The sequence below is a fragment of the Amyelois transitella genome, chromosome 12, assembly GCF_032362555.1.
Source record: "Amyelois transitella isolate CPQ chromosome 12, ilAmyTran1.1, whole genome shotgun sequence".
In the NCBI taxonomy this organism is placed as follows: domain Eukaryota; kingdom Metazoa; phylum Arthropoda; class Insecta; order Lepidoptera; family Pyralidae; genus Amyelois; species Amyelois transitella.
The window spans coordinates 7,352,097-7,374,547 of record NC_083515.1 but is presented as its reverse complement, the minus strand read 5'-3'; the positions used below and the strand labels follow the sequence as shown (position 1 = coordinate 7,374,547).

Below are 22,451 nucleotides of genomic sequence, written 5' to 3'. Positions count from 1 at the left end.
AACAAATAACCTTTTTTTTATAGTTTTATTAGGTATGTATACCTATATATTACTTGTCTATTTTGGTGAAATAAATATAATACTCTCCATTAATGTAAATTTTTACAGATACAAACACGGCACGGGACGGCACTCAAGGCAGAAAGGAAATCATATACGAGTATGTATGTAATAATAAATTATGAATAGTGATAATCAATACGAAACACTCTTATATTATTATTATGATAATGACCGTTCGAACATACTGCAGTGTCTACTTTTTATGAAAATCTTTTACTTAATTTTACCGTACGAAAATTATTCTTGTTACCTCTCACGAGTAAATTACTACAAGACAAAGTTTATCTCGAGTGTTGAATGGAACTCAACAAAGCTATGCGAGGTGAAGGTTCCTATAGCATAGTTCTTACTCAGACGTAAACGAATTCCTACAGTTGACCTTATCTTATAGTTTGGAAAGCATTTCTAGGATTCTCAATACAAGTTTACATCAATTTCTTTGCAGACATTGCTTGCTGATTTCTTTTTCTTCCTGGCGTTGGTCCCGGTCACATAGTCACCACTATGAACATCAGCCCGGTAAGTCATGTTTTTACACGAAACCACTCCTATCTCAACTACACAACCTTTGCAAGGAAACCTAACCAAATTGGATCATGGTTATACAAACAGTTGCCTGAATGTGCAAGTTTCCTCCCGATGTTTTCCCTCACCGTAAAAGCATCGATCAATATTCAAACTTATGTACACAACTCAGGTAAGAGTCATTGGTACAAAACCGAGTAGGATTTGATCTGTACATCTGTGTGCTACACGCATTTTAACCAAGCACATTATCGATTCAGATACCGAACCGACGCTTATAATTATAGGATACAAAGTTTAATAAATTTAGGTAGGATAGACTGGATAAGATTTATATAGGATAACAGTTATAAGATCCCACATATATACTCCAAAACAAATGGCGACAAACGAGAAAATTTACTGTTACAGTCTTCTTTTAAAGGACAGGGAACAAATTACGCCATTTTCCTACGTGCTTCCGCCCCAATGCAAACTAAGGGATAACGGGTTGAGAAAATATATCCCATTTCTTACCGCAAATACAAGGAAAATAGAACCAATATAACTTTGCACAAACCACTGCCGAATTTGGCAAGCCTTTTTATTACCAAAAAAGGTCATATATGAACAAATTGACACACAAACCTAATAGTTATACCCTCGAACCGGGGTGTAATATTGCTAAAAAAGTGTTCAAGAGAATAAATATAAAAAGACACATTGTCATGTCGTTATTTACATGACTATTAGAAATATTCACATCTGTACAAAAGCAGAACGAAGAACTTTATCCCAAACTTGTGTCAGTGACAGGCGAGACGGCTCACGTTCAAGCCTATATTAAGATAGTTTGTGTGATTAAAGATTCATGAAGATTGGGGTATAGGTAGATTTCCGGAACTGTGAAAGGAAGCGCGAATGTTTGGTTACCATATCTAGTTATTCGTATGTAACACACTAGAGGCCGCCCGCGACTTCGTCCGCATGGAAACCCTATCAATCCCGCGGGAACTCTGGGATAAAAAGTAGCCTATGTGTTATTCTGGGTCTTCAGCTACCTACATACCAAATTTCATGGTAATCGGTTCAGTAGTTTTTGCGTGAAAGAGTAACAAACATCCATACAAACTTTCGCCTTTATAATAGTAGTAACACATTAATTTCGCTAAATACATTAGCCAAATATTTGTATATTTCTTTATGCCCTTTGGATTATGTTCTTGGCCTTTAACTTAATGACTAAAAACTTACTAAATCCTACTAAATAATAATAATATATATATATATATTATAATTATAAATGCGAAAGTATTTCCCTTTCACGCAAACGGACGAACGGATTTAAATAAATTTTTGCAGTAATATAGTATTAGACATTAGAATAACAAAACTAGTTATAATTTATTGATTCTTTTAATTCCATTGCGAGTTTCCGTAATTACATGTCAAGAAATAGTAAGTAATAAATAAAAACGCATAAATACAGACGCATTCTGTTAAAAATTTCGAATATTGTATTTAATATTAGAATAAACAATAGTTCTTGAATAATATTTTGCTTGCAACTAAAAGAGATAGGTATCTTACAAATCCTAAGATCAATGTGAAACGAAATCTTCTCGAGCAAACCACGGCCGGTAAGCGCGGCTAATCCTACCCCTATTTTCCTTCGACGGGACGCATTGAAACGTAAGGGTTATTTCTTTTTATTTGTGCTTCGCAAAACTGATACCTTTATAAAACACTGACTGACTTTGACTGCAACGAGCTAGAACTAAAATTAACAATGTAAAAATAATTATTTTATATTTATTGCAAGGGCTAACGTAACCTGCAAATTTTCGTACCTGTTTCATTTTACAAACGACAGCTATGTAAAATGAACCAAGCCCAAATTGAATCATGCTTACCTACACATCCAGTTGCCTGAATGTTCAGGTTTCCTTACAATGATTACCCTCACCGTGAGAGCACGCAAAAGAATAAAAATTACTTAGAAAAGAGTCGTTGGAAGGATTTTTGATGCTATGATGCATTTTCCACTATATAACTTACATCAAAATATTATTATTTCTGTACTAATGATATATATGATAGATAAATTTCAGTAACTTGTGTGAAAGCTATGATATACATAGATTGAATACCACTTTATATAATACAAACCCATTATCTAGTAGGTTGTCCTTGTCAGGAACTTCGCTTGTTGTCATTTATCACTTTATATTACGATTCAGCAAAGTAATAGCGCAAGTACATCATCACTCCTAGATGTGAGGTCCATTTCGTTAAAACGTTAGTCTTAAAACTTAAGCTAAATAAATTACGAGTAAAGCTGTACATACTATCTAATCGTCAATAGTAGAGTATCCCACTGTAAATAATTTTAAAATTATATGTATTATAAATTATTTTTACGTATTCTACGTACTCCTACTATTACTACTATAAATACGAAAATTAGTAAGGTTGTTTGGTTACTCTTTGACGCAAAATCTTCTGAACGGATTTTCATGAAGCTAAGGAGGAAAATAGCTTAGACATTGAAATAACTAAACTTAATAGTCGGTAAAGAAAATATTAGGTACCTAAGTATATTTTCAGACAGGAAGAGTGATATGTAGGTACCCATTCTATGACGAGTGTTTTATTAATATTATTCTCTATATTAAGCCGTGCCTTTGTCAATGGTAATGGACAAACAAAAGCTCAATTTTATTTTTGGAAAGAGGAAAGGTAGATCATCTATTTTTAACGTCCAGGAAGTTTTTATACAGAATTTTTTTTTTTGGCTTATAAGTATAATTATTTTGGGTAAGCGCTCTGACGCAGTAGGTATAGACTATTCGCAAAGTGCGTTTGTTATTTGGAAAGGACGCGCTGTCAATTGTTTAAAAATAAATAAAAATAAACTTCTTTCAAAGATTTCCACGAGCAGTTTAAACTAAGAACGCGCCGAACAAAGTTATTTATTCCAACAAAATTCTCAGTAGTTCAGCCAATTGGGCGCTGTTAACTTAGGCACAAACAGTTTACACACACTTTACGATGCCAGGAAATAATTAGCGAAAACAAAATGGTTAGCTGTGTCTGCCTTTATTACGATCACGATCTTAGGCTGCTTCTTGCATAATAAATTATTTGTAACGAAGCTCATTAGTGAGTGCCTTGAGTTAATATTACCAACACGGGCAAAGAAAGGGCTCTTTGGGATATCTGTGATGTAAAAGTTGCTCAGACTCTTGTCAGCTTTTGGTTTCTTAGCAAGATATTCGCGATTACCTACTATAGACAAAAATACAGATATATACGTTCGAAATCTAAATCCAAAAGTATCATACATATACATATAATCACGTTTTTTTCATTTACAGAGAAGACAGAGCCAGCTGTATAGGTAGATAAAGTTGGAATTGAGATTCAAATAGTGACAAGTTGTTTAAACGAAGAATTCCGAGTTTATTAGCCTTAATTAACTTTTACAATCTTCACGGAAAAGAAACAACTGGCACACACGCTAATGTGATTATTTCTATTTATTTAGAAGACAATGTGATAATTTACCCTTTTGTATAATTAATAATGTAAAAAAGAATAATTTCATAAATGAAAGAAATTAAAGTAAAAAAGGAAAAATTTGTAAGTTTGGAAAGCTTGAAAGAGTTGCGTTGGGACTTCTGTATGGAATAGTGAAGTTAACAAACACTACAGCCCAAAGCGATGTTTGCCGACCTCTCTACTTCTCTAGAGACGAATTGATTTACATTTGTAAGCATTGGAAGGACGATTGGGCCATTTGAACGGAACAATTGGTGGAATCCAATATTTATTGATATGTTTTGCTTCTCTACGCTTCACTTCACACGACCTTCACAGTCGTTGGCTGGTTTGTATTGTACTTTATGTTAGCGATGTTAAGCAATAATAACGGGACCCAAAAATAATGTGATAAACATGAAAATCCGAATACTATGTTTTGGTAAACAAATACTCGCTAGTAAATAGGTAAGATCAGCAAAGAAGGTATCAACTTTCCCAAATCTATTCTATTCTAATGCAATCATTATTCCACATAAGTCTTTATATTTTATTATTCATGTTACTTTGCATTAAAATTAAAATAATGTCTATCGTCAGGTCTTGTAGGTATTATTGCTTTCTGTTATGCTATTTGCATTCTATTAACAATTTCGATTGAACAATATGCAATTCGACAACATCGTACTGTTGGGCATAAGCACGAAACATAATATTTCTATTTTGCGTTTTTTTTTATAGTACTAAGTACTTAATGGCAGTAATGCTATTTAGTAATAAGGTTACCATTTCAAACATGTTCTGTATGAAACACGTTACGTCTAAAACAAGTAATGTTTGAAACACGTGACACACGAGACGTCTGAAACAATTAATGTCTAAGACACGTGACGTCAGACTAAGTCAAAAGTCAAAACACGTGACACGTGCTCGGTATTGTTCTTCTACGATCGACTAGCAATCTGTCACTATTTGAATCTCGATTAAATATCATCCTGGTGTTTTTGCAAAGCATAAAATCTTCAAAATAGGCGAAGTTTTGTCTATTTTTGCCAAATCAAAACGCTATTACGTGACCCCTAACCCCCACGAGAGCTAACAGCGTTCTACCGTTAGAATGCCAAATTATCCGGCATAAAAGACAAATTAGATTTCCCGTAACTCGCAACGTGCCATCCCCTAATTAGTAGAGAGTGGAGACATAGACGTGACCTCTGCGACAGGGACGGAAAACATGCCGAAAGTAATTAGCGTCCCGTCTTTGTACGAACCCAAATGGAAGCGGAATTAGACAACACATTTCACATAAACCGCGTAGCTCGTGAGATTTTAGTCCTACTATTTTGTTTTCGTATGATTGTTTAAAAAACTTAAAACATTTAAAACAAAGTAATCAAATATTTCTTTGTTTCAGACAGTAAACATCATTATTTAATATTCAATATGTTGTAAAATCTATTAAGATTATAAGGTGAACAAATAAAACAAAAATTAGCCAAACTAATTCGTTTAATTCGCCTAATATTAGGGTACAATATTGTAAAAAGCCCATAATTAATTACCTACGTATATTGACGAATCTGTAATAAAACTGTAAAATTAAATATAAATGGAGTTACAACTAGAATTAATTAGGATTATAATATAAATTTGATACACTTAATAATATATTGCCCTTAAAAATATCCAATTCCTTGTTGCGGCTCGTACATTTTCACGTCGTACTTCTTCAATTCTAACTCCGGCCTAAAATAAAGAAAAAATATTATAAATGCGATACTAGATCCTAGATAACTGCTATACTCCGCTACAAACGTATGTACCCATCACGATAAATGTTTAATTGTTATGCTTCACGGTTCAATTGCAAGACTAATCATTATCTGAGAAACATGACTACCATTCTTCTCCAAATTTCCAGGGAAGCGAATCCCCGGGCAAAAACAAGTAATATAGTATAAATACATATTTTAGGACAGGTAAAACCATTTCCTGTAATTGCCTTGGGACGACGTACGGGATAGACAACTAAAGCATAAAAGTACTTCTTCTCACGGTGCCGTCTCTTGCCGGAGGTATGCTATCATTACCGCTATTAAAATTTCGATACTACAGCTCTAAACAACGATCTAGTGCTCGGCTTGAACTACTGTCTTAGATTTTAGAGCCATGAGGTAAGTCTTCTGCCAGTTTCGACTTCATACTACAAAAGTACGTCATAAATAAATTGTTGTCAGGCAGGCATACAATGTCACAAGCTGCCTTTGGGGCCCGAACTTTGAAAACAAATAAATTAAATTGGTAAAATGAGATAAAGATCTAAAATAAAGAAATAATTTTATTACAAAGAAAAAAGAAGAGAGAGAGGAATCTAATGACTAAAACAAAGTCGCACAATTTTCGATAAAATATCCCTGCAAAGTTGAGAATAATGTAAAAATATTATGGAATATTCTGTCTGAGACATAAAAGAGATTAAATTTCAAAGAATCTATTACTTACAGTGTCAACTGCACGGTCTGCTGTTGAACTGAAACAAAAATTAAAATAATTTATACATAACAATTTACAAGTTGTTTTTTCAATTCCATCGTATCCCAATAACTATAATTACTAAATTACCTCAAATTACAAAAGTACCACGATTTATCAATTCAAACTATTCTTCTTACCGTTGATGTTATAAGAGATGAACAAAGTACATTACGAATTAATTTTATTATTTTCCAATCATTCAGCGATCATTAAACTTCATCCTATTCATTCATCAGTAAAAAACACTTATTTTTCTTGAAATATAACATAATTTAATTGATAGGGGCAGACATATGATTATGATGTAGAAGAGACGGACATAACAAAAAAATTGAATTTGACAGCTGTCATAAAATTACGCTTTTTTATATTACACCGATGTACTCGCACGTGCGCAGAACCTAATCTTGCCTTTCAGCCTGACAACTGAATTGTCTGCTACTTTAAGCGAGATAACAAAAGAAGTTTTGTTTAGTAATTTTAAGTTTAATGTAGTTGGGTAATAAGGTCTTAATTTTATTGAATTTTCATTTGGTCTGATCAGGTAGGTAGCGCTATTCTGCACCGTCGAATAGTGCTGACTCGACTTATAAGCGTGGTAGTAAGTACTGTAAAAGAGCACAAAAATCACGTTTCCTGGTCTCACCAATTTGCGGCTGTTGTTGTATCATGCCAGTGACATCGGTGAAATACATCGGATGGTTGGTCTGTATGTACTCTTTTCCCTGGTCTATGTACGTGGTGCAGGCCACCGGCACGGGCTGAGTAACGGTCACCTGAAAGAAAAAAACATTTAGCACATCCAAAAATTTATCACAAAGGTTCATGAACACCCTGAGGTATGGGGTTCTTAGTTAAAAAATTTGGGGCAACATAAAGGATAAATGATTGTGTATATGTATATATGTTTGATGAGGTCAGTAAACTTACTTGCTGCACCCTCCACTTTTCACTGTCATCCGTGCACTCCTGCAGTTTCTGAAGCCTCTCCACTTGTTTGTAGGATGGTTCGCCGCCGATGTAATCGCGTTTAAGGCGGTTATGGTTCTTGATCTCGTGCTTGCGTAAGTCCGATCTAGAAATTGTGATCCGTTTTAGAAAACAAAACGATATGGAAATTTATAAAATTTGTGTTATTATTGTTAAATATTATATTATATATTAATATGGACTAATTTGTGTTGGTATCAGCTGCGTGTTATATATTTTAAATACATAACAGTTGTTAAAACATACATGCCACCTCTGAAAAAGCTGTCAAAATGGCTTCTTTACTAATACACCACGGAAGCACGAAAAAAATACGATTTGAAGTAAAAAAAAAAGTTTTAGTCACATATGTCTACTATATACATAAATTGGGTATAATATGTATATATATGTGCACTAACTCATTAGTCCCAATTACTGGGTACAAGTGATAAAATATACATTTTTAGATAGAATAACAAGTTAAAAGATTTGATTACATACTTGTAGCAGAAATCCCGGCCGCAGTAGACACACTTGTGTTTGATGTTCATGTGAGTCGCCTCTTGGTGCTCCCGCAGCGCCGTGTTGGTCCGGAATGCCTTCTCGCAAAGCATGCACTGTATTACAGAATTAATGAAAATCATTATTAGGTGCAATCATTATTAATACTTATGATCTAGTAAATAATAGCCGCAATATCATCATGATGGTGTTTACACAGGGTCAACCTTAACCACGATGGAAACCACCAGCAGTTGATTGACCTTATATTATATTTTAAAATATTCCACGTCCTACCCTAGCCCAGCAGTACTATTGAACGCCATCTGTCGGTCACCAATAGTTCCATACCTTAAACTGTTTTTCCTGATAAGTCAGCTATGTTTGTACGTTGTCTATCAGTCAGCCACTCAAGAATGCAATAGAAACATATAAACAATTACCTTAAATTGTTTCTCCTGGTGTGTCAGTTTATGTTTGTTCAGGTTGGACGGGTTGACGAAAGTGGCCTGGCATTGCGGACACTTATAGGGCTTCTCACCAGTGTGCGTGCGCATATGCATCACCAAGTAATACTTATGCTTGCACTTGTACGGGCACAGGTCACAGAAGAAGTTGAATGTGTCTGTGTGCACAAGCCTGCAAACGAAATTATTTTGGTAAGAACTAAATTTTATTTGCATGTAAAGCAAACAGGTATTTTTAAACCTTTATTAAAAAAACGGTCACCATTAACAGTTGTGTAAACTTTTGATAATAATTGCTAGGAAAGCTGATTTAACATTCAGTGTTGGTTTATGGCTCGCTTTGCTTGTTTTTAATGCACTGATTGCCACAAAAAAAATCAAATTTGCACACAAAAATATTAATCGAAATAGAATTATATTAATCTTTTTAATCGCAAATTTAACATCTGTTAGACACCTCAATACGTACATGTGGTTCTTCAGCCTGGCGACGATAGGGAACTCCTTGCCGCACGTGGGACACTTGTGCAGCACGTTCTCCTTGTGCATGTGCCGCATGTGCTGTGCGATGCTCAGCACCAGCTGCCCGCAGAGTTCGCAGGCGCGCCGCATGCATTGCCTCTCACGACGGTGCTCCATTAGTGCGTCCTACCAAAACATTGAGGCATATTCTTAATATATAATAGGTTTTAAACGCGCACGTAACGTACCTTAATTTTAATTTATAACATAATGCAACATGAATGTTTAAAACAATCACAGATGTATGTAACACAATTTCATCTCTTACAGGGAAGACAAGGTATAGTATTGAAATAAATGAAGGACCATATTCAGCTGGATGGCTTAATTGAGATTATAACATAATAAACAGAATAATCCTAAGTTTAATAGCCTTTACATTAGTCGCTTTTTACGACATTAATGGGAAAGAGATGAAGTGCTCTATTCTAAAGTACTGGGACCATATTAAAAAGACTGCCATCCTACATGTAATTATATTTAAGAGCAATTGTATAGTCATCATGGATAGGATAAAAGATAAAATGGCCACTTTATGTCTTTTCATACCTTACCTTATTTGGAAAATCCATATCACACGGAGAGCATTTAAACTGCTTAGTTTTGACTTCTTTCTTTTCTTTCAGTTTCTCTTTCTTGACACGCTCCCTCTGAAGTTTCTCTTCACAACGCAATCGTTTCAGCTTCATTTGGTGCAATATCAATTGAAAATCATGTTTTGAATATGGATATGAATGGAATGAAGGGTCACCTGTAACAGTTGTTGGAGAATTCAATCAAAACTTTCTGTTCTTTGCTTCAAGGTGAAATAAGATGTAACTTGTGGAGTGTGAAATGTGGAGTTTACATCGAGAGGAAGAACATTATTAGCAACAACAATAGAAAGATTACCCATAGGATTTAATATTTTTTTAAACTTCCTATCTGAAGCCTCACAGTTTTTCTTGAATGCAACAGCAATTTTCAAAGTTTCCAAACATTCCGTACAGATAAACTTTGGGAGAGAATCTTGAACATTGATCTAAAACAAGAGAAATAATAAATTAACAAGGACTTTTAAAATAATGTGTTTTCAACTCTTTACATATTTGAATAAGGAATATTTTATGTTCCCAGTCCATACCTGCTTTTAATAATACGCTATGACAGAACATTACCTACATTTATGCGGGGATCTTATGGGCTACTTACTATATATGTGCCAAAGGTTAAGCCATGGTAGCCACTTGTCTCTTTTTGTTATTCCTTAAAGAAAAGCATAACTCAAAACCATCAACATATTTTTCCTGATTTTTAAGAGACTTTTCCTGATCACATAAAATCACTGTCAGTTCAAAATGTGTCTCTGAGAGTGAACTCTGTTCTTAATTTAATTATAATATTTATTTATATGATGACACTTATGCACTTCCAATACTTCTCCAATATACAACTCTCCTGTTTACTACAACAATGTCTGTCTGTCTGTCAGACTACTGCAAGAGATTTCTATTGAAATAAGTTGCACCTATGTTTTACAATAACTGTGTTAAATGTTCCTATTTAATTTTGTGTATATAATTAAATTAAATAAATAAATATAAATGGTGTTTAACTCAAAATAAAAACAAAATTACCGTCACATTAGTTATACTGCATATAGCACTCATTATATCATAGCCATCTATCTTCTGGCTCAGTGGAGTGCTTCCCACTTTAGCACAAACTCGACAAATCTTATCTGAAGATAACTTTCCCATTTTACTGCTGCAAAACATGAAAAGTATCATTATTTTATTATTTAGAGATAACTGTATTATTTGTCAATTGAAAGGATAACTGCTGAAGAAACTTAAAAGTAATAATGATGAGAAAGACCTGCAGGCTAGTTTTCTTCATGGTACTGGTAACCAATGGTTTTTGAAGTAACATACATATAGTCACGTCTATATCCCTTGCGGAATACAGAGCTAACAGTCTCGAAAAGACTGAAAGCCCACATTCAGCTATATGGCTTCATGATGGAATTTAGATTCAAATAGTGACTAGCCTTTGGCCAACAAGAGGAATACCACGATTAAGAGCCTATCCGTAAGTCGCCTTTTACGACATTCATGGGAAGTTATAGAGTGGTCTATTCTAAAGTGCCGGAAACCACACGGTCTAACGAAGTAACGTTCCAACGAAAGTACGATGGCGAAGCATTAAACTTAACTTAGCATACCTAGTTCCAGAAAATATATTACATACCTTTCCCGAAAGATTTTTTGCCAATCGGGACTATTGGTATCAACATTAGAAGGTTGGGATCCATAGTCAATTTTGTTCATTTTATCGAGCATATTCCTAGTCAAATAAACAGCCATTTTTACTAAATTTTAAGTTATTTTTAAAACAAACACTTAATAAACGCAAATCCTTATCATCTTCATTATTCGTTTATACAAAAATTGGAAGCTGGCTTTTTTAATAATCACAAAAAAGCCAATCTAAATTGTAAAATCAAACAACAAAATTACATTTTGACATAATGTGTGATTATGTCATTGTCACACTGCAAGAAACACATCAGTGTTGCCACTTTGCGCTGTCGGTGCTGAATATCCTTTGGCCGGCAAACCGAATATTGTCGGTTTTTTGAGCACACATCAAAATATCTTGGCGCATTCCGCGAACAGCGTTCAGCTATAGGTATAGCATATTTTATAATGGAATTGAAATTCCGATAGTGACAGTTTACTAGCGCAGCGCCTCAAAGAATAATCCGAAGTTTCCCGTGATTGACTCCTACAGTCTGCACGGGAAGAGATCACCTGGCTTACAATATGTTTCCTCTTTTCTATCATGCTACATTAGATTTATCTAAATAAATGTTAGTATTCCTTTTATGACTTTCATGGGGAAATGATGCGAGTAGTCCTATTATAAAGTCCCGGAAACCACACAGCATAAGTAGCGGGAGCAAAGATTCGGCTCGGCCGCCACCAAAGGGCCAGGCTAGATGTTTAGTCGGAGGTTATATTATATGCTTCAGGTTTTTTCGCTGTTTTTGACTGATAGCGTCGCGTGAGGAGTGATGCTGAGGATTGGAGTTGATGATGATGGAGAAGGTTGCTTCCAATCACGTCGGGGTCACGTCGTCTCCCGCTACAGTGCAAGGAGGCTTATCACGACGTCATATAGCAGGACCTTAATTGAACTGCACTGCTTTTTCGTAGCATGATGACATCAATTATAGTCGGGAGGTGAAACTAGTCTAGAGTATCGACATTAAAATTTGACACTAAAGTAAAGTGACAAACAGCGCAAACTTCATTTTCATTCTCTGACATTCAAGTGTAAATAAAAGATTGGTTTCAATACTAAATAAATACTAGGTACCTCTGTGATTTGTTTAAAATATCATTAGATGATTAGTTACATAGATGTAATCTTTTTATATTAATTTTCATATATAAATGAAACAAGGACTTCAAGATGACTTCTCTTTTATTAATAAAATCGATGTTGTTTGCCAATGCTTTACAGCAACAACAGTCGCTTAAAAAGAAGAAAAACAAGCATGTAAATTCGTAAGTTATTTAATTATAATGTTAAACCTTATTACTGTAAAGTTTCGTATAGTTCAGTAGCATTTGTGATAATGAGGAAATTAAACATGAGTACATATACTCACAAATTTTTATACAACTTATGTTTAAACTTTACGTGTGATTACTTACTTAATGATTTTAAACTTGCATCACAAGTAGACAAAGCCAACAGTCTTGAAAAGACTGGAAGGCCACATTCAGCTTAATGATGGAATAGATATTCTAATAGTTACAGGATGCTTGCCTCTAGATTACAAAAAGAATCCCTAAGTTTATAAGCCTTTCCCTTATTTGCCTTTAATGCATCCATTGGAAACATAATATATAGAGTGGTCCTATTCTAAAGTGCCGGGAACCACACGGCAGATTTGAAACATGCACTGTTTAAAAATTGCACTTACTTTTTTTTTCATTTTCAGCATTAGTAATGCAACTAAGGAAAAAGATATATTTCAGTGTAGAGTGTGTAATTGTAAAAAAGCAAATATACCTATATTTAATAACTCAATGCACCCAGATATACCTGAAGAAATTAATAACTTTACAGGAGTTGTAGTGAGTATATTTTTTGTTTTAATTTTATCATAAGTCATAAGTCTGGTCCACCAATGACTTTCTGAAATTAGCGCATACATAGAGACTGAGAAAAAAAGGGGGACTTTATAATATGTAGTGATGTTACAAATTATTACTTAAATAAAATATAAAGCTAAAATATAAATAAAAATGGTAAGTGTTGTGAAAAGTTGGACTGTATAATTCACACAGTAAGTTTTTAATTTTTTTTTAATACAGATATCCAACTCTGATAGTTTCTCAAAACACATATGTGAAAACTGTCTGGACCTGCTCAATGGCTGCATAAGGTTCCGGAATATTTGCCAAAAGACCAACAAAACTTTGTTAGAACTTTCTATTAAACAAGGTGGGTACAATAATACATACATAAAATCTTGCCTTTTTCCCGGAGGGGCAATACTATACTTACATTCAATTGTATAAGTATGGGAATGGGAAAGTTAGGAAGAGCTAGGTGAACTTCCTTGATCACATAAGGAAGTCTTGATGTAAGGTCAAGACCCTAAACCTACATATGCAAGGATTTTGATTAGCAAAAACATGTAGTCTGCCTTACCCTCTGTGAATGAGGTGTGAGGTATTGGCCTGGTGTGTAACCACTTTCAACTAAAGATATTTATGAAGACTTTCATTTTTATTTTCTAGAGATTGAATGTAATAATGAGGAGACATATCAGGAGGATAGTAATGTTGTAGAAACCGATGAGACATATTATTTTGCTCCCTATTCTGCTAAACATGCTGAAGAAAATTCACAAATTTGGAATTGTTCAAATTGCAATGCAGATTTCTCTGAACTGGTAAGAAAGATTGATTTGTAACTTGTATAAAATGTTCTATTATTTTAATCATGAATGAAAAGAAAGTCTCTGCCCGAAAAAAAATATAACTTTTATGTCTATGCACATATTATATGAATTTTATATCTTTCCAGATATCTTACAACAATCATTTACCAAAATGCAGTAAGAAGGTTGAAGGAAAAAGAAGAAGAACTCGGGGGCCCAATAAATTGCCACGTGGAACTAAAATATATAAAAAGAAGTTCCTTTGCGACATTTGTGGCAAAATTGCATCTTCAAATGCCCAACTCTACCAACATAGGTTTGTTTTTTGTTTTGAATCATAGAAATTGAAATAATATCTGTTTATATTATTTGGATTTCTATAATGCAACTTATTTTAGGACAATTCATCGAAACGTATTCCCATACAAGTGCGACGTCTGTCCGTACCAAGGTCGTACTCTCGACCTGCTGAAAGTCCACAAGCGATCCCACATGGTGGACAAACCCTTCAAATGCACACAATGTCCAAAATCTACTACAACTTCAAGCAATCTAGCCAAACATATGCGGCACGTACATAGCACTAATAGGCCGTACAAGGTAAGGTAACATGTTTCGTTTTATAACGTTCATCAATCAGTAACGTGTCCATCATGATGTCAGCGCGCACTGTCACTGACGAATACGGATAGCCTAGTGATAATGTTTGCTAGAATATCATTTTCACTGACACTGACGGATATGTTACTGATTGGCATTAGCTGGCACCGCTACGTGTGGATTGACCTTTATCGCTCTACTGTGGGCGCCACTGTGACTTTTTTTGAAATAGTACGGATGTAGATATGGGCAAGATCCAGAAAGTAGTCATCAAAGATAGGGAACCACTAAGTGAACGCAGGAGAAAACGAGAGAGCTTCTATTCTGACCGTGCGCGCCTGTCAATAACGTCTCAAACGTGGCGAAGGAGAAAGAAGATTGTGGCGCCAAACGCTTCCTCTTTTGCTAATTTTTGGCCGCAGTCTCGTCGGCGTTAAACTTTAATTCCTATCTATATCTGGTTTCCGTAATTCCGTATAATATACAATTTTAAAACTGATTTAATTTCTGAGAATAATCATTTTTCATAAACATATTTCTTGTATTGTAAGTATGTAATATTGTTTTCAGTGTTCATACTGTGACAAAGGGTTTACGTATCAACACGCCATGAACAAACACGTCAGCGACATCCACCTGCGACAAAATACTGCTGAGTGTGACGTCTGCTTCAAGACATTCAACACAAGGTACACTGTACATTCTAATAATAGGCAATAATATCTTCTTCCTACTGACTAAATCCTGGCTAAATCCTGGCTAAATCCTGGATTGGGTTGAGATAGGTTTTACACGAAGCGACTCCCATCTGACCTCTGCAACTTTATTTGCAGGGGAACCTAACTCATATTGGATCATGGTTACACATTCAGTTTCCTAAAGTTGCGGGTGTCTTCACGATGTTTTCTCTCGCAATATTAGCATAGGTCAACATTCACATTATATAAATAAATAGCCGAGGTACGATTTGAACTTGTACATTTACACGCATTATTTGCGCATTTTAGTTGGGCACCTTAATTCTTACACCACCGATGATCCAATAATAGTAAATAATATCTATAGGTATACCCTTTTATTGATATAGTACTTAGTTGCATAAGTATCACATACACAAGTCTCGAACTTAGTTTGGGGCTAACTTGATATTTGTCCCTTGTATCTTAACATTACAAATTACATATCATATCATTGAAGTTTATTAGCATTTATTTTCCTTGATTGACTTTCGTAATCAGCATCTACCGCAATTTTTTTCTTCGCTAGTCTGGTAGCTTGCACTAGTTAAAAATGCTGATTAATCACATAAGTAATTGAATTAAAATCTATTTATTTTCTTATTGTATTTTTTCAGGAAAATATTGCAGGGCCACCGAATAAAAGTACACAAAATTAAAAGCGACAGACACGGGCGCCTGCCTTCATATTTACAGTGTCAATTGGAGAGCGCCGAGAAGGATACGGATTCTTATGAGAACGAAAACGACGATTCTATGCCGACACTAACATAATTGGTGAATAATAAAGAACTACATCTGTACGCGAGGCGCGGTTTCCGCTGTGGCCATGTTTGTACTAATGACTTTTGTGGGATTTAGGTACATTAGTTGAAATGCTTGCCAATGCTTTTACAGCAATGAAAAATATCTTCAACGAACTTGCATTTCAGCCAACCGATTTGAATGGATGATCCAAACTGGGTAGGTAGGTACCCAGTGAAGTGAGGACGCTCTCCCTAACGCCTAAAAGGTAGTGAATTTGAATCCCAGTCCAATCCCAAAAAAATGCACACTCTATGTCCCTTTGTATATCGATGATGCAAAACTTTTAATTATTTTTAAAACAATGAAGCATAACCAGAATTTTTTAATGTTATTCAAACTGTGCTTGTTTAATATAGGTACCTATGTTAACAATTACAGATAGTAAATATATACAGTTTATCAATAAGTATAGGAAAATAGGAATGTGTTAATAGAAAAATAAATCAGTGTTCGAAAATGGCTTGACATTTCACAAGTTCATATTCCAAATTGAGGAAAGCGAAATAAAAAAAAAAGAATATGTACAGAGAATAAAAAAAAGTTACTAGTTTTAACAAAAGGGTGTTAAAATACATGGCTTGTATATGGTATTAAACAAGAGTAAATGTATCCTACACCGGTTTTTGTTATTCAAATTTAAACATGCTAATTTATATGTTTAATGCAAGTAAATATTTGCCATGTAATGCAATATAGAACAAAAAATATTTTACATACAATGTAAAATATATTCTTATGATTTTGATTTACATATTTATATCTGTTTTATAGGCATAAGTTGCAATAAAAGTGTTGATAACTCATGTAATTATAATAATTTATCTATGCAACAATTTTCAACCACACTACCAAACCATATGCGCAAAGCAAATTGTTAGCATTCAGGGTTAAACTGAAATTTTTTATGAACTTTGCTATCTGGTTTTTGAGAAGATCCAACTCTTTCTTATCTTAGTATTCGAACCTTAACCCAGAATGGTTCGTAGCTAATAAAACATCATAAGCACATACCTTAAATTTGTTTTTTTAGTACCTTGCGATATTAACCAAATTTCCAGCGAGACCACTTGCGATAGTGACATAAGTTCTTATACCTATCTATTAACACCACAACAACTCATCTTTGAAGCCTTTGCAAAGAATAAGCAAGCAGCATACATATGGTCACGTCTATGTCTCTTGCGGGGTAGACAGAGCCAACAGTCTTGAAAAGACTGAATGGCCACTTTCAGCTATTTGGCTTAATGATATATGCTTATTCTATATAGACAGAATAAATAAATTTGAAAAGGGGGCGAGCACCGCTCTGCTAATTAACCCTTCGTAAGCTTTAGGCCGTATCCGGGCATGTACTAGGAATGCTTTGTTCCGGATCCGTCCAAATGCACTCGTCGTAGTTTTTACACAAATATAATATCTAATAACAAGAAATAAGGTGTTTTATTATTTGAAATGTATTTCTAACGAATGAAGCCGTCATAGACAACTGTCAAATATGAATTTCATCCGTTCATTTAGCTAACCAAGTCATTTCAAATTGTGACTTCGTTGTGTTGCAAAGTGACTGAAGAACGTGTGAGAAAACTCGTCTTTTTTGGCTGTAATTACAAACAGGTATGTAAATGTTTTTATTTCGTTATTATATAGTTACTTTCGAAGCAATTACGTGTAAAAGTTTATAGATTTAGTAAAAAAAGAAGGATTTTAGCTTTTTCAAAAGTAGATGGAGTGTGTTACATATTTCTTTCGTGTTAGTTTATGCATTATATCCAATACCTCTGTAATGGATATAATTGGTTTTAGATAGTAAATTTATTATACTATTGAAATACACTAACTTTTTTACAATAAATACATGGATTTTGTAAATATCTTATATTTTTCAAGACTGAGAATCCGTTACACGCACACATACGCACTATGTCCGCCATCTTACTTGTGTCGTACACTGTCTGTGTATTGTATCGCGACGCTAATATACAGCATGCTTTCAAAAGCCTCTGTGATTTATTCATTGATTGAAACTAAATCTACGAAATTTATTTTATTGGTTTTAGTCAAAATGTCGTTTGGTTTTGATGACATGATGTCATGATAGTTGGGAGATGGTATACAGGATCTACGCTCCGGTAACTCGTATCGCGCTGTGTTTTAGCTCGTTAGTTTTGTCTCCGTGAGCACTTTCTGATGAAGTGACATCGAGGGTCTGATGATGCAGTCGGAAGGTGGTATACAGGATCTACGCTCCGGTAACTCGTATCGCGCTGTGTTTTAGCTCGTCAGTTTTGTCTCAGTGAGCACTTTCTGATGAAGTGACATCGAGGGTCTGATGATGCAGTCGGAAGGTGGTATACAGGATCTATGCTCCGGTAACTCGTATCGCGCTGTGTTTTAGCTCGTTAGTTTTGTCTCCGTGAGCACTTTCTGATGAAGTGACATCGAGGGTCTGATGATGCAGTCGGAAGGTGGTATACAGGATCTACGCTCCGGTAACTCGTATCGCGCTGTGTTTTAGCTCGTCAGTTTTGTCTCAGTGAGCACTTTCTGATGAAGTGACATCGAGGGTCTGATGATGCAGTCGGAAGGTGGTATACAGTATACAGGATCTACGCTCCGGTAACTCGTATCGCGCTGTGTTTTAGCTCGTTAGTTTTGTCTCCGTGAGCACTTTCTGATGAAGTGACATCGAGGGTCTGATGATGCAGTCGGAAGGTGGTATACAGTATACAGGATCTATGCTCCGGTAACTCGTATCGCGCTGTGTTTTAGCTCGTTAGTTTTGTCTCCGTGAGCACTTTCTGATGAAGTGACATCGAGGGTCTGATGATGCAGTCGGAAGGTGGTATACAGGATCTACGCTCCGGTAACTCGTATCGCGCTGTGTTTTAGCTCGTTAGTTTTGTCTCCGTGAGCACTTTCTGATGACATCGATGTCTGGTTTGAATACATGCTAATAATTTTATTTTATTGACAGATTAAAATGGAACCCCAAACCCCAAGTACTTCCAGAAGCATGTTTGTCGGCTTGGAGGTGACTAGAACTCCTCAGGGATCCCTTATTCGGGGCAGAGATGTAGTCTTGGAGACATCTGGATCAGGGAGGATTAGAGTATGTTATTTTCCAGTTTTGTTAACTTTCCCTTTTACTTTAAAAACAAAAACTGATTATTTCGTATATTTTATTACAGCCTTGGCGGCCCCAAAATTTATCTGTGGAAGGCGAAGCCATAGAGATCGTGGATGAGTTGGTCCATGGCGGCGAAAAAGTAGCTGCTGTAAGAATGGTTTTCTTTTTTTTGATAACTTTAGTAGATGTTCAACTTTTTTTTAACTACCAAGATAATAATATGTCGAGATGTATACTAACTTATTGCTCACTTATTGATGTCTATTGTAAGGATTATCGAAACAAAATATTACCTATTATCACAACATGCAATGTTATTTACAAAATAATTATTTTTTAGGTACCAGAGGAACGTACGAAAGGTCAGCCGCGTAATCTTTTTGGCCGAGAACCTGTAAGTTTCATTTTCATAACACTCTTTGAAAGTATAAATTACTTGCATTGAGAAAGGGATTTTTATTTATTGCCGCTCTCATCGTGCACCGGACTATCTGATAGAAATCTAGTCCATCCAGTAACTAAGGTAATGTAACTAAGGGTGTTTGGTTTGTGCTTCAATAACACAATTCTGCTAAAATTGGCAATGCGGTATGAATGTATTGTAACTTCATTGATATAAAGGTGTTTGGTGTATGCTCAATAACGTAATTCAGCGAAATTGGCAATATGGCATGAATATATTGAAAGTTAATTGAATAAAAATGAACAGGAATCTCTATTCCTGTTCATCGTTGGGATACACTAATTATTCCTTTTTATAAAAATATTGTGGTTGGCATCTCTAACAATACCCGCTTTTGTTATGTTTGTGTGTATGCTTGCATGTGGTTTAGGGTTTGGTTTTTTTAATAGGATGAAGACATACTGGATCCTGAGCTGGCTGAAGAATTAGCCATCGACTCTGGAAGTGATGAGGATGCCGAGGAAGAATTGACTCTCGATCAGTTACAGCAGATGTTGGAATCAGATGACGATTTTATTGAAGATGAAGTTAGTGAGGAGCCATTGACTTGGTCATCTGATTTTAACGAATTTAGAGGGGTCAGGGAGGACTTCAACGAAGAAGCTGGTCCTAAAATTGAGGGAACAAGTCCTTTAGGCTTGTTTACTCAAATTTGGGACCAGCCTCTGATGGATTCTATTGTCCACGAAACGAATCATTACGCTTGGGAAACAATAACCGGTTTCTTTGAAACCGGAGACTCCATGCCAAGTAAATCTCGCATGAACGACTGGGTGGAAACTTCGGTTTCCGAACTATATAGGCTTATAGGTGTGATGATATTTATGTCAATATGTGTAAGAAGTAGGTTAGAGGAATATTGGATGACGGGTGTGATGGGTATGCCGGAGTTTCGAAAACTGATGTCAAGGGATCATTACGTAATGCTCTTAAAATTTTTGCACTTTACTGATAACAACAACATACATGTACAGGGGCGTGATAAGAAAATAGCTAAAATAAAACCTATTATAGATTATTTAAATAAAAAATTCCAGTCCATTTACGTGCCTCACAGAGAAGTATCGATAGACGAATCGTTGCTGCTTTGGAAGGGTCATTTAAGCTGGAAACAATGCATTCGTTCCAAAGCAGCTCGATTCGGTATCAAAAGTTATGAACTCTGTGAGGCCGTAACTGGATACGTAGTAAATTTAATTTTGTATGCCGGCAAAGGCACGACAACTGCAGAAACGGTTTACGGGTTTACTACATCCACTGCCAAAATAGTCCTTGAGCTTTTCAAGAACTATTTAGGCAAGGGATATACCCTGTTCATGGACAATTTTTATAATTCTGTTCCTCTGACCCAATTTCTAAAAAAACATAAAACTGACGTAGTCGGTACTCTGAACCGTCGCCGAAAAGACACGCCCGTAGAAATCCAAAATTTGCAGGATAAAAGGATGGCTAGGGGTAGTGTGGTAAGTAGACACTGTGGTGATGTATCCGTCATAGCATGGAAAGATGTGAAGCTTGTCACCACTGTATCTACTTACCACAAAACAGATATGGCTCCAGGGCACAGGGCTGGCCAACCCTGCTCCAAACCAGTCGTGGTCCATGAATATAATAAATACATGGGAGGCGTCGATCTCAAAGATCAAAAGCTAAGCATGTATTTATTAGAAAGAAAGAGGGGAATCAAATGGTATATTAAAGTTTTTAGACGTCTTTTAAATATATCTATTTTAAATGCATATATTATATATTGTGCTAACATTGGCCAGCATAAAAAAATGACTCACCGCCAATTTCGTTTCAAGCTTGCTGAAGAGCTCTGCTTAGAATTCGGACAAAACGTCTCCTCACGTTCGCGCCAGGTCCCCATCCCCACCTGTAGCAGGCTGAACAGGGATTTTAATCATTTCCCTGTTCATAATGAGGTGACCGAGGAGCGAACCAAAAAACAAGATAAATTTAAGAGGGGACGTTGTGTTAGATGCAGGCAAAAATGTAACATCGCGTGCAGTCATTGCACGGTGTATATTTGTGTTGGCCAATGTTGGCTTGAGTATCATACTTTAGAAAATCTATAGTTTGTAAATTACTTCTGTAGTTACATATATATAAAATATATAATTAAATATTATCTATTTATTTATATTAGTTATATATTTATATAAAATGTGTGATGTAGTAGTCAACACACCAGACTGCTACTTCCAGGTCTCGGGTTCGATCCCCAGTCAGGTCAAGTTGGTAAATTATCTTTTTCATATTGACTTCTGATCTTGGGTGTTTATCTATTTATGTATACATTATTTTATTTTTAAATATTAATATTAGGATTATTGTTTAAAAATACTTTTTTCTCTTTGATCCCTTCTTTCTTAGGACTGCACTGGTTTGGTCTACGGGTTATAAGATACATAGAATGAATATACAAATAAAATAAAAAAAAAAAAAATTCAAAGCCCTTCAGGCGAGTAGGCGACCAATACTGTTGAAAAGAGTTTCTTTCGGCGTTTCTTCTCTTGCAGTGGTCGGTTACGAAGCGCTAGTAGTCTTTAGCTTTGAAAGAATTAATAATTTTAAATTTGAGTTTTGAATACATATCTATTTAATTTATCTAAATCGATAATTTTTACATGTAATTTGACGTAAAAAAGTGCCTACAAAGGCCTATTTTCTG

The 22,451-nt window shown here is 35.2% G+C and overlaps 2 protein-coding genes across 6 annotated transcripts; one reads left to right on the top strand and one right to left on the bottom strand.

Annotated features, from left to right (window-relative positions):
- Positions 1-5,598: 5,598 nt before the first annotated feature.
- LOC106142645 (zinc finger protein 714) lies at positions 5,599-11,622 on the bottom strand. Of its 2 annotated transcripts, none has more exons than XM_060947001.1 (11): positions 11,334-11,622; positions 10,721-10,847; positions 9,996-10,125; positions 9,659-9,855; positions 9,052-9,230; positions 8,559-8,754; positions 8,116-8,231; positions 7,573-7,717; positions 7,289-7,418; positions 6,610-6,637; positions 5,599-5,853 (listed from the first exon to the last, which is right to left on the bottom strand). In XM_060947001.1, exons 1-11 carry the CDS (start codon positions 11,447-11,449, stop codon positions 5,784-5,786), a joined length of 1,434 nt encoding a protein of 477 aa, XP_060802984.1. In that variant the 5' UTR covers positions 11,450-11,622; the 3' UTR covers positions 5,599-5,783. The 2 variants fall into 2 exon arrangements, with proteins under 2 accessions (XP_060802984.1, XP_013199945.1); XM_013344491.2 differs by having other exon boundaries at positions 10,721-10,850; positions 11,334-11,621.
- A 799-nt stretch (positions 11,623-12,421) lies between these two features.
- On the top strand, positions 12,422-22,298 carry LOC106142646 (piggyBac transposable element-derived protein 4). 4 transcript variants are annotated; one of them, XM_060947100.1, is made up of 11 exons: positions 12,422-12,655; positions 13,096-13,231; positions 13,472-13,601; positions 13,901-14,055; positions 14,190-14,359; positions 14,442-14,643; positions 15,214-15,332; positions 15,998-17,801; positions 19,162-19,296; positions 19,376-19,462; positions 19,655-22,298. In XM_060947100.1, the coding sequence occupies exons 1-8, from the start codon at positions 12,561-12,563 to the stop codon at positions 16,152-16,154; spliced, it is 1,164 nt and encodes a 387-aa protein (XP_060803083.1). In that variant the 5' UTR covers positions 12,422-12,560; the 3' UTR covers positions 16,155-17,801; positions 19,162-19,296; positions 19,376-19,462; positions 19,655-22,298. The 4 variants fall into 4 exon arrangements, with proteins under 4 accessions (XP_060803083.1, XP_060803084.1, XP_060803082.1 ...); XM_060947101.1 differs by having other exon boundaries at positions 12,437-12,647; XM_060947099.1 differs by lacking the exons at positions 12,422-12,655; positions 13,096-13,231; positions 13,472-13,601; ... (2 more) ...; positions 14,442-14,643; positions 15,214-15,332 and having other exon boundaries at positions 17,484-17,801.
- The last annotated feature ends 153 nt before the right edge of the window (positions 22,299-22,451 follow it).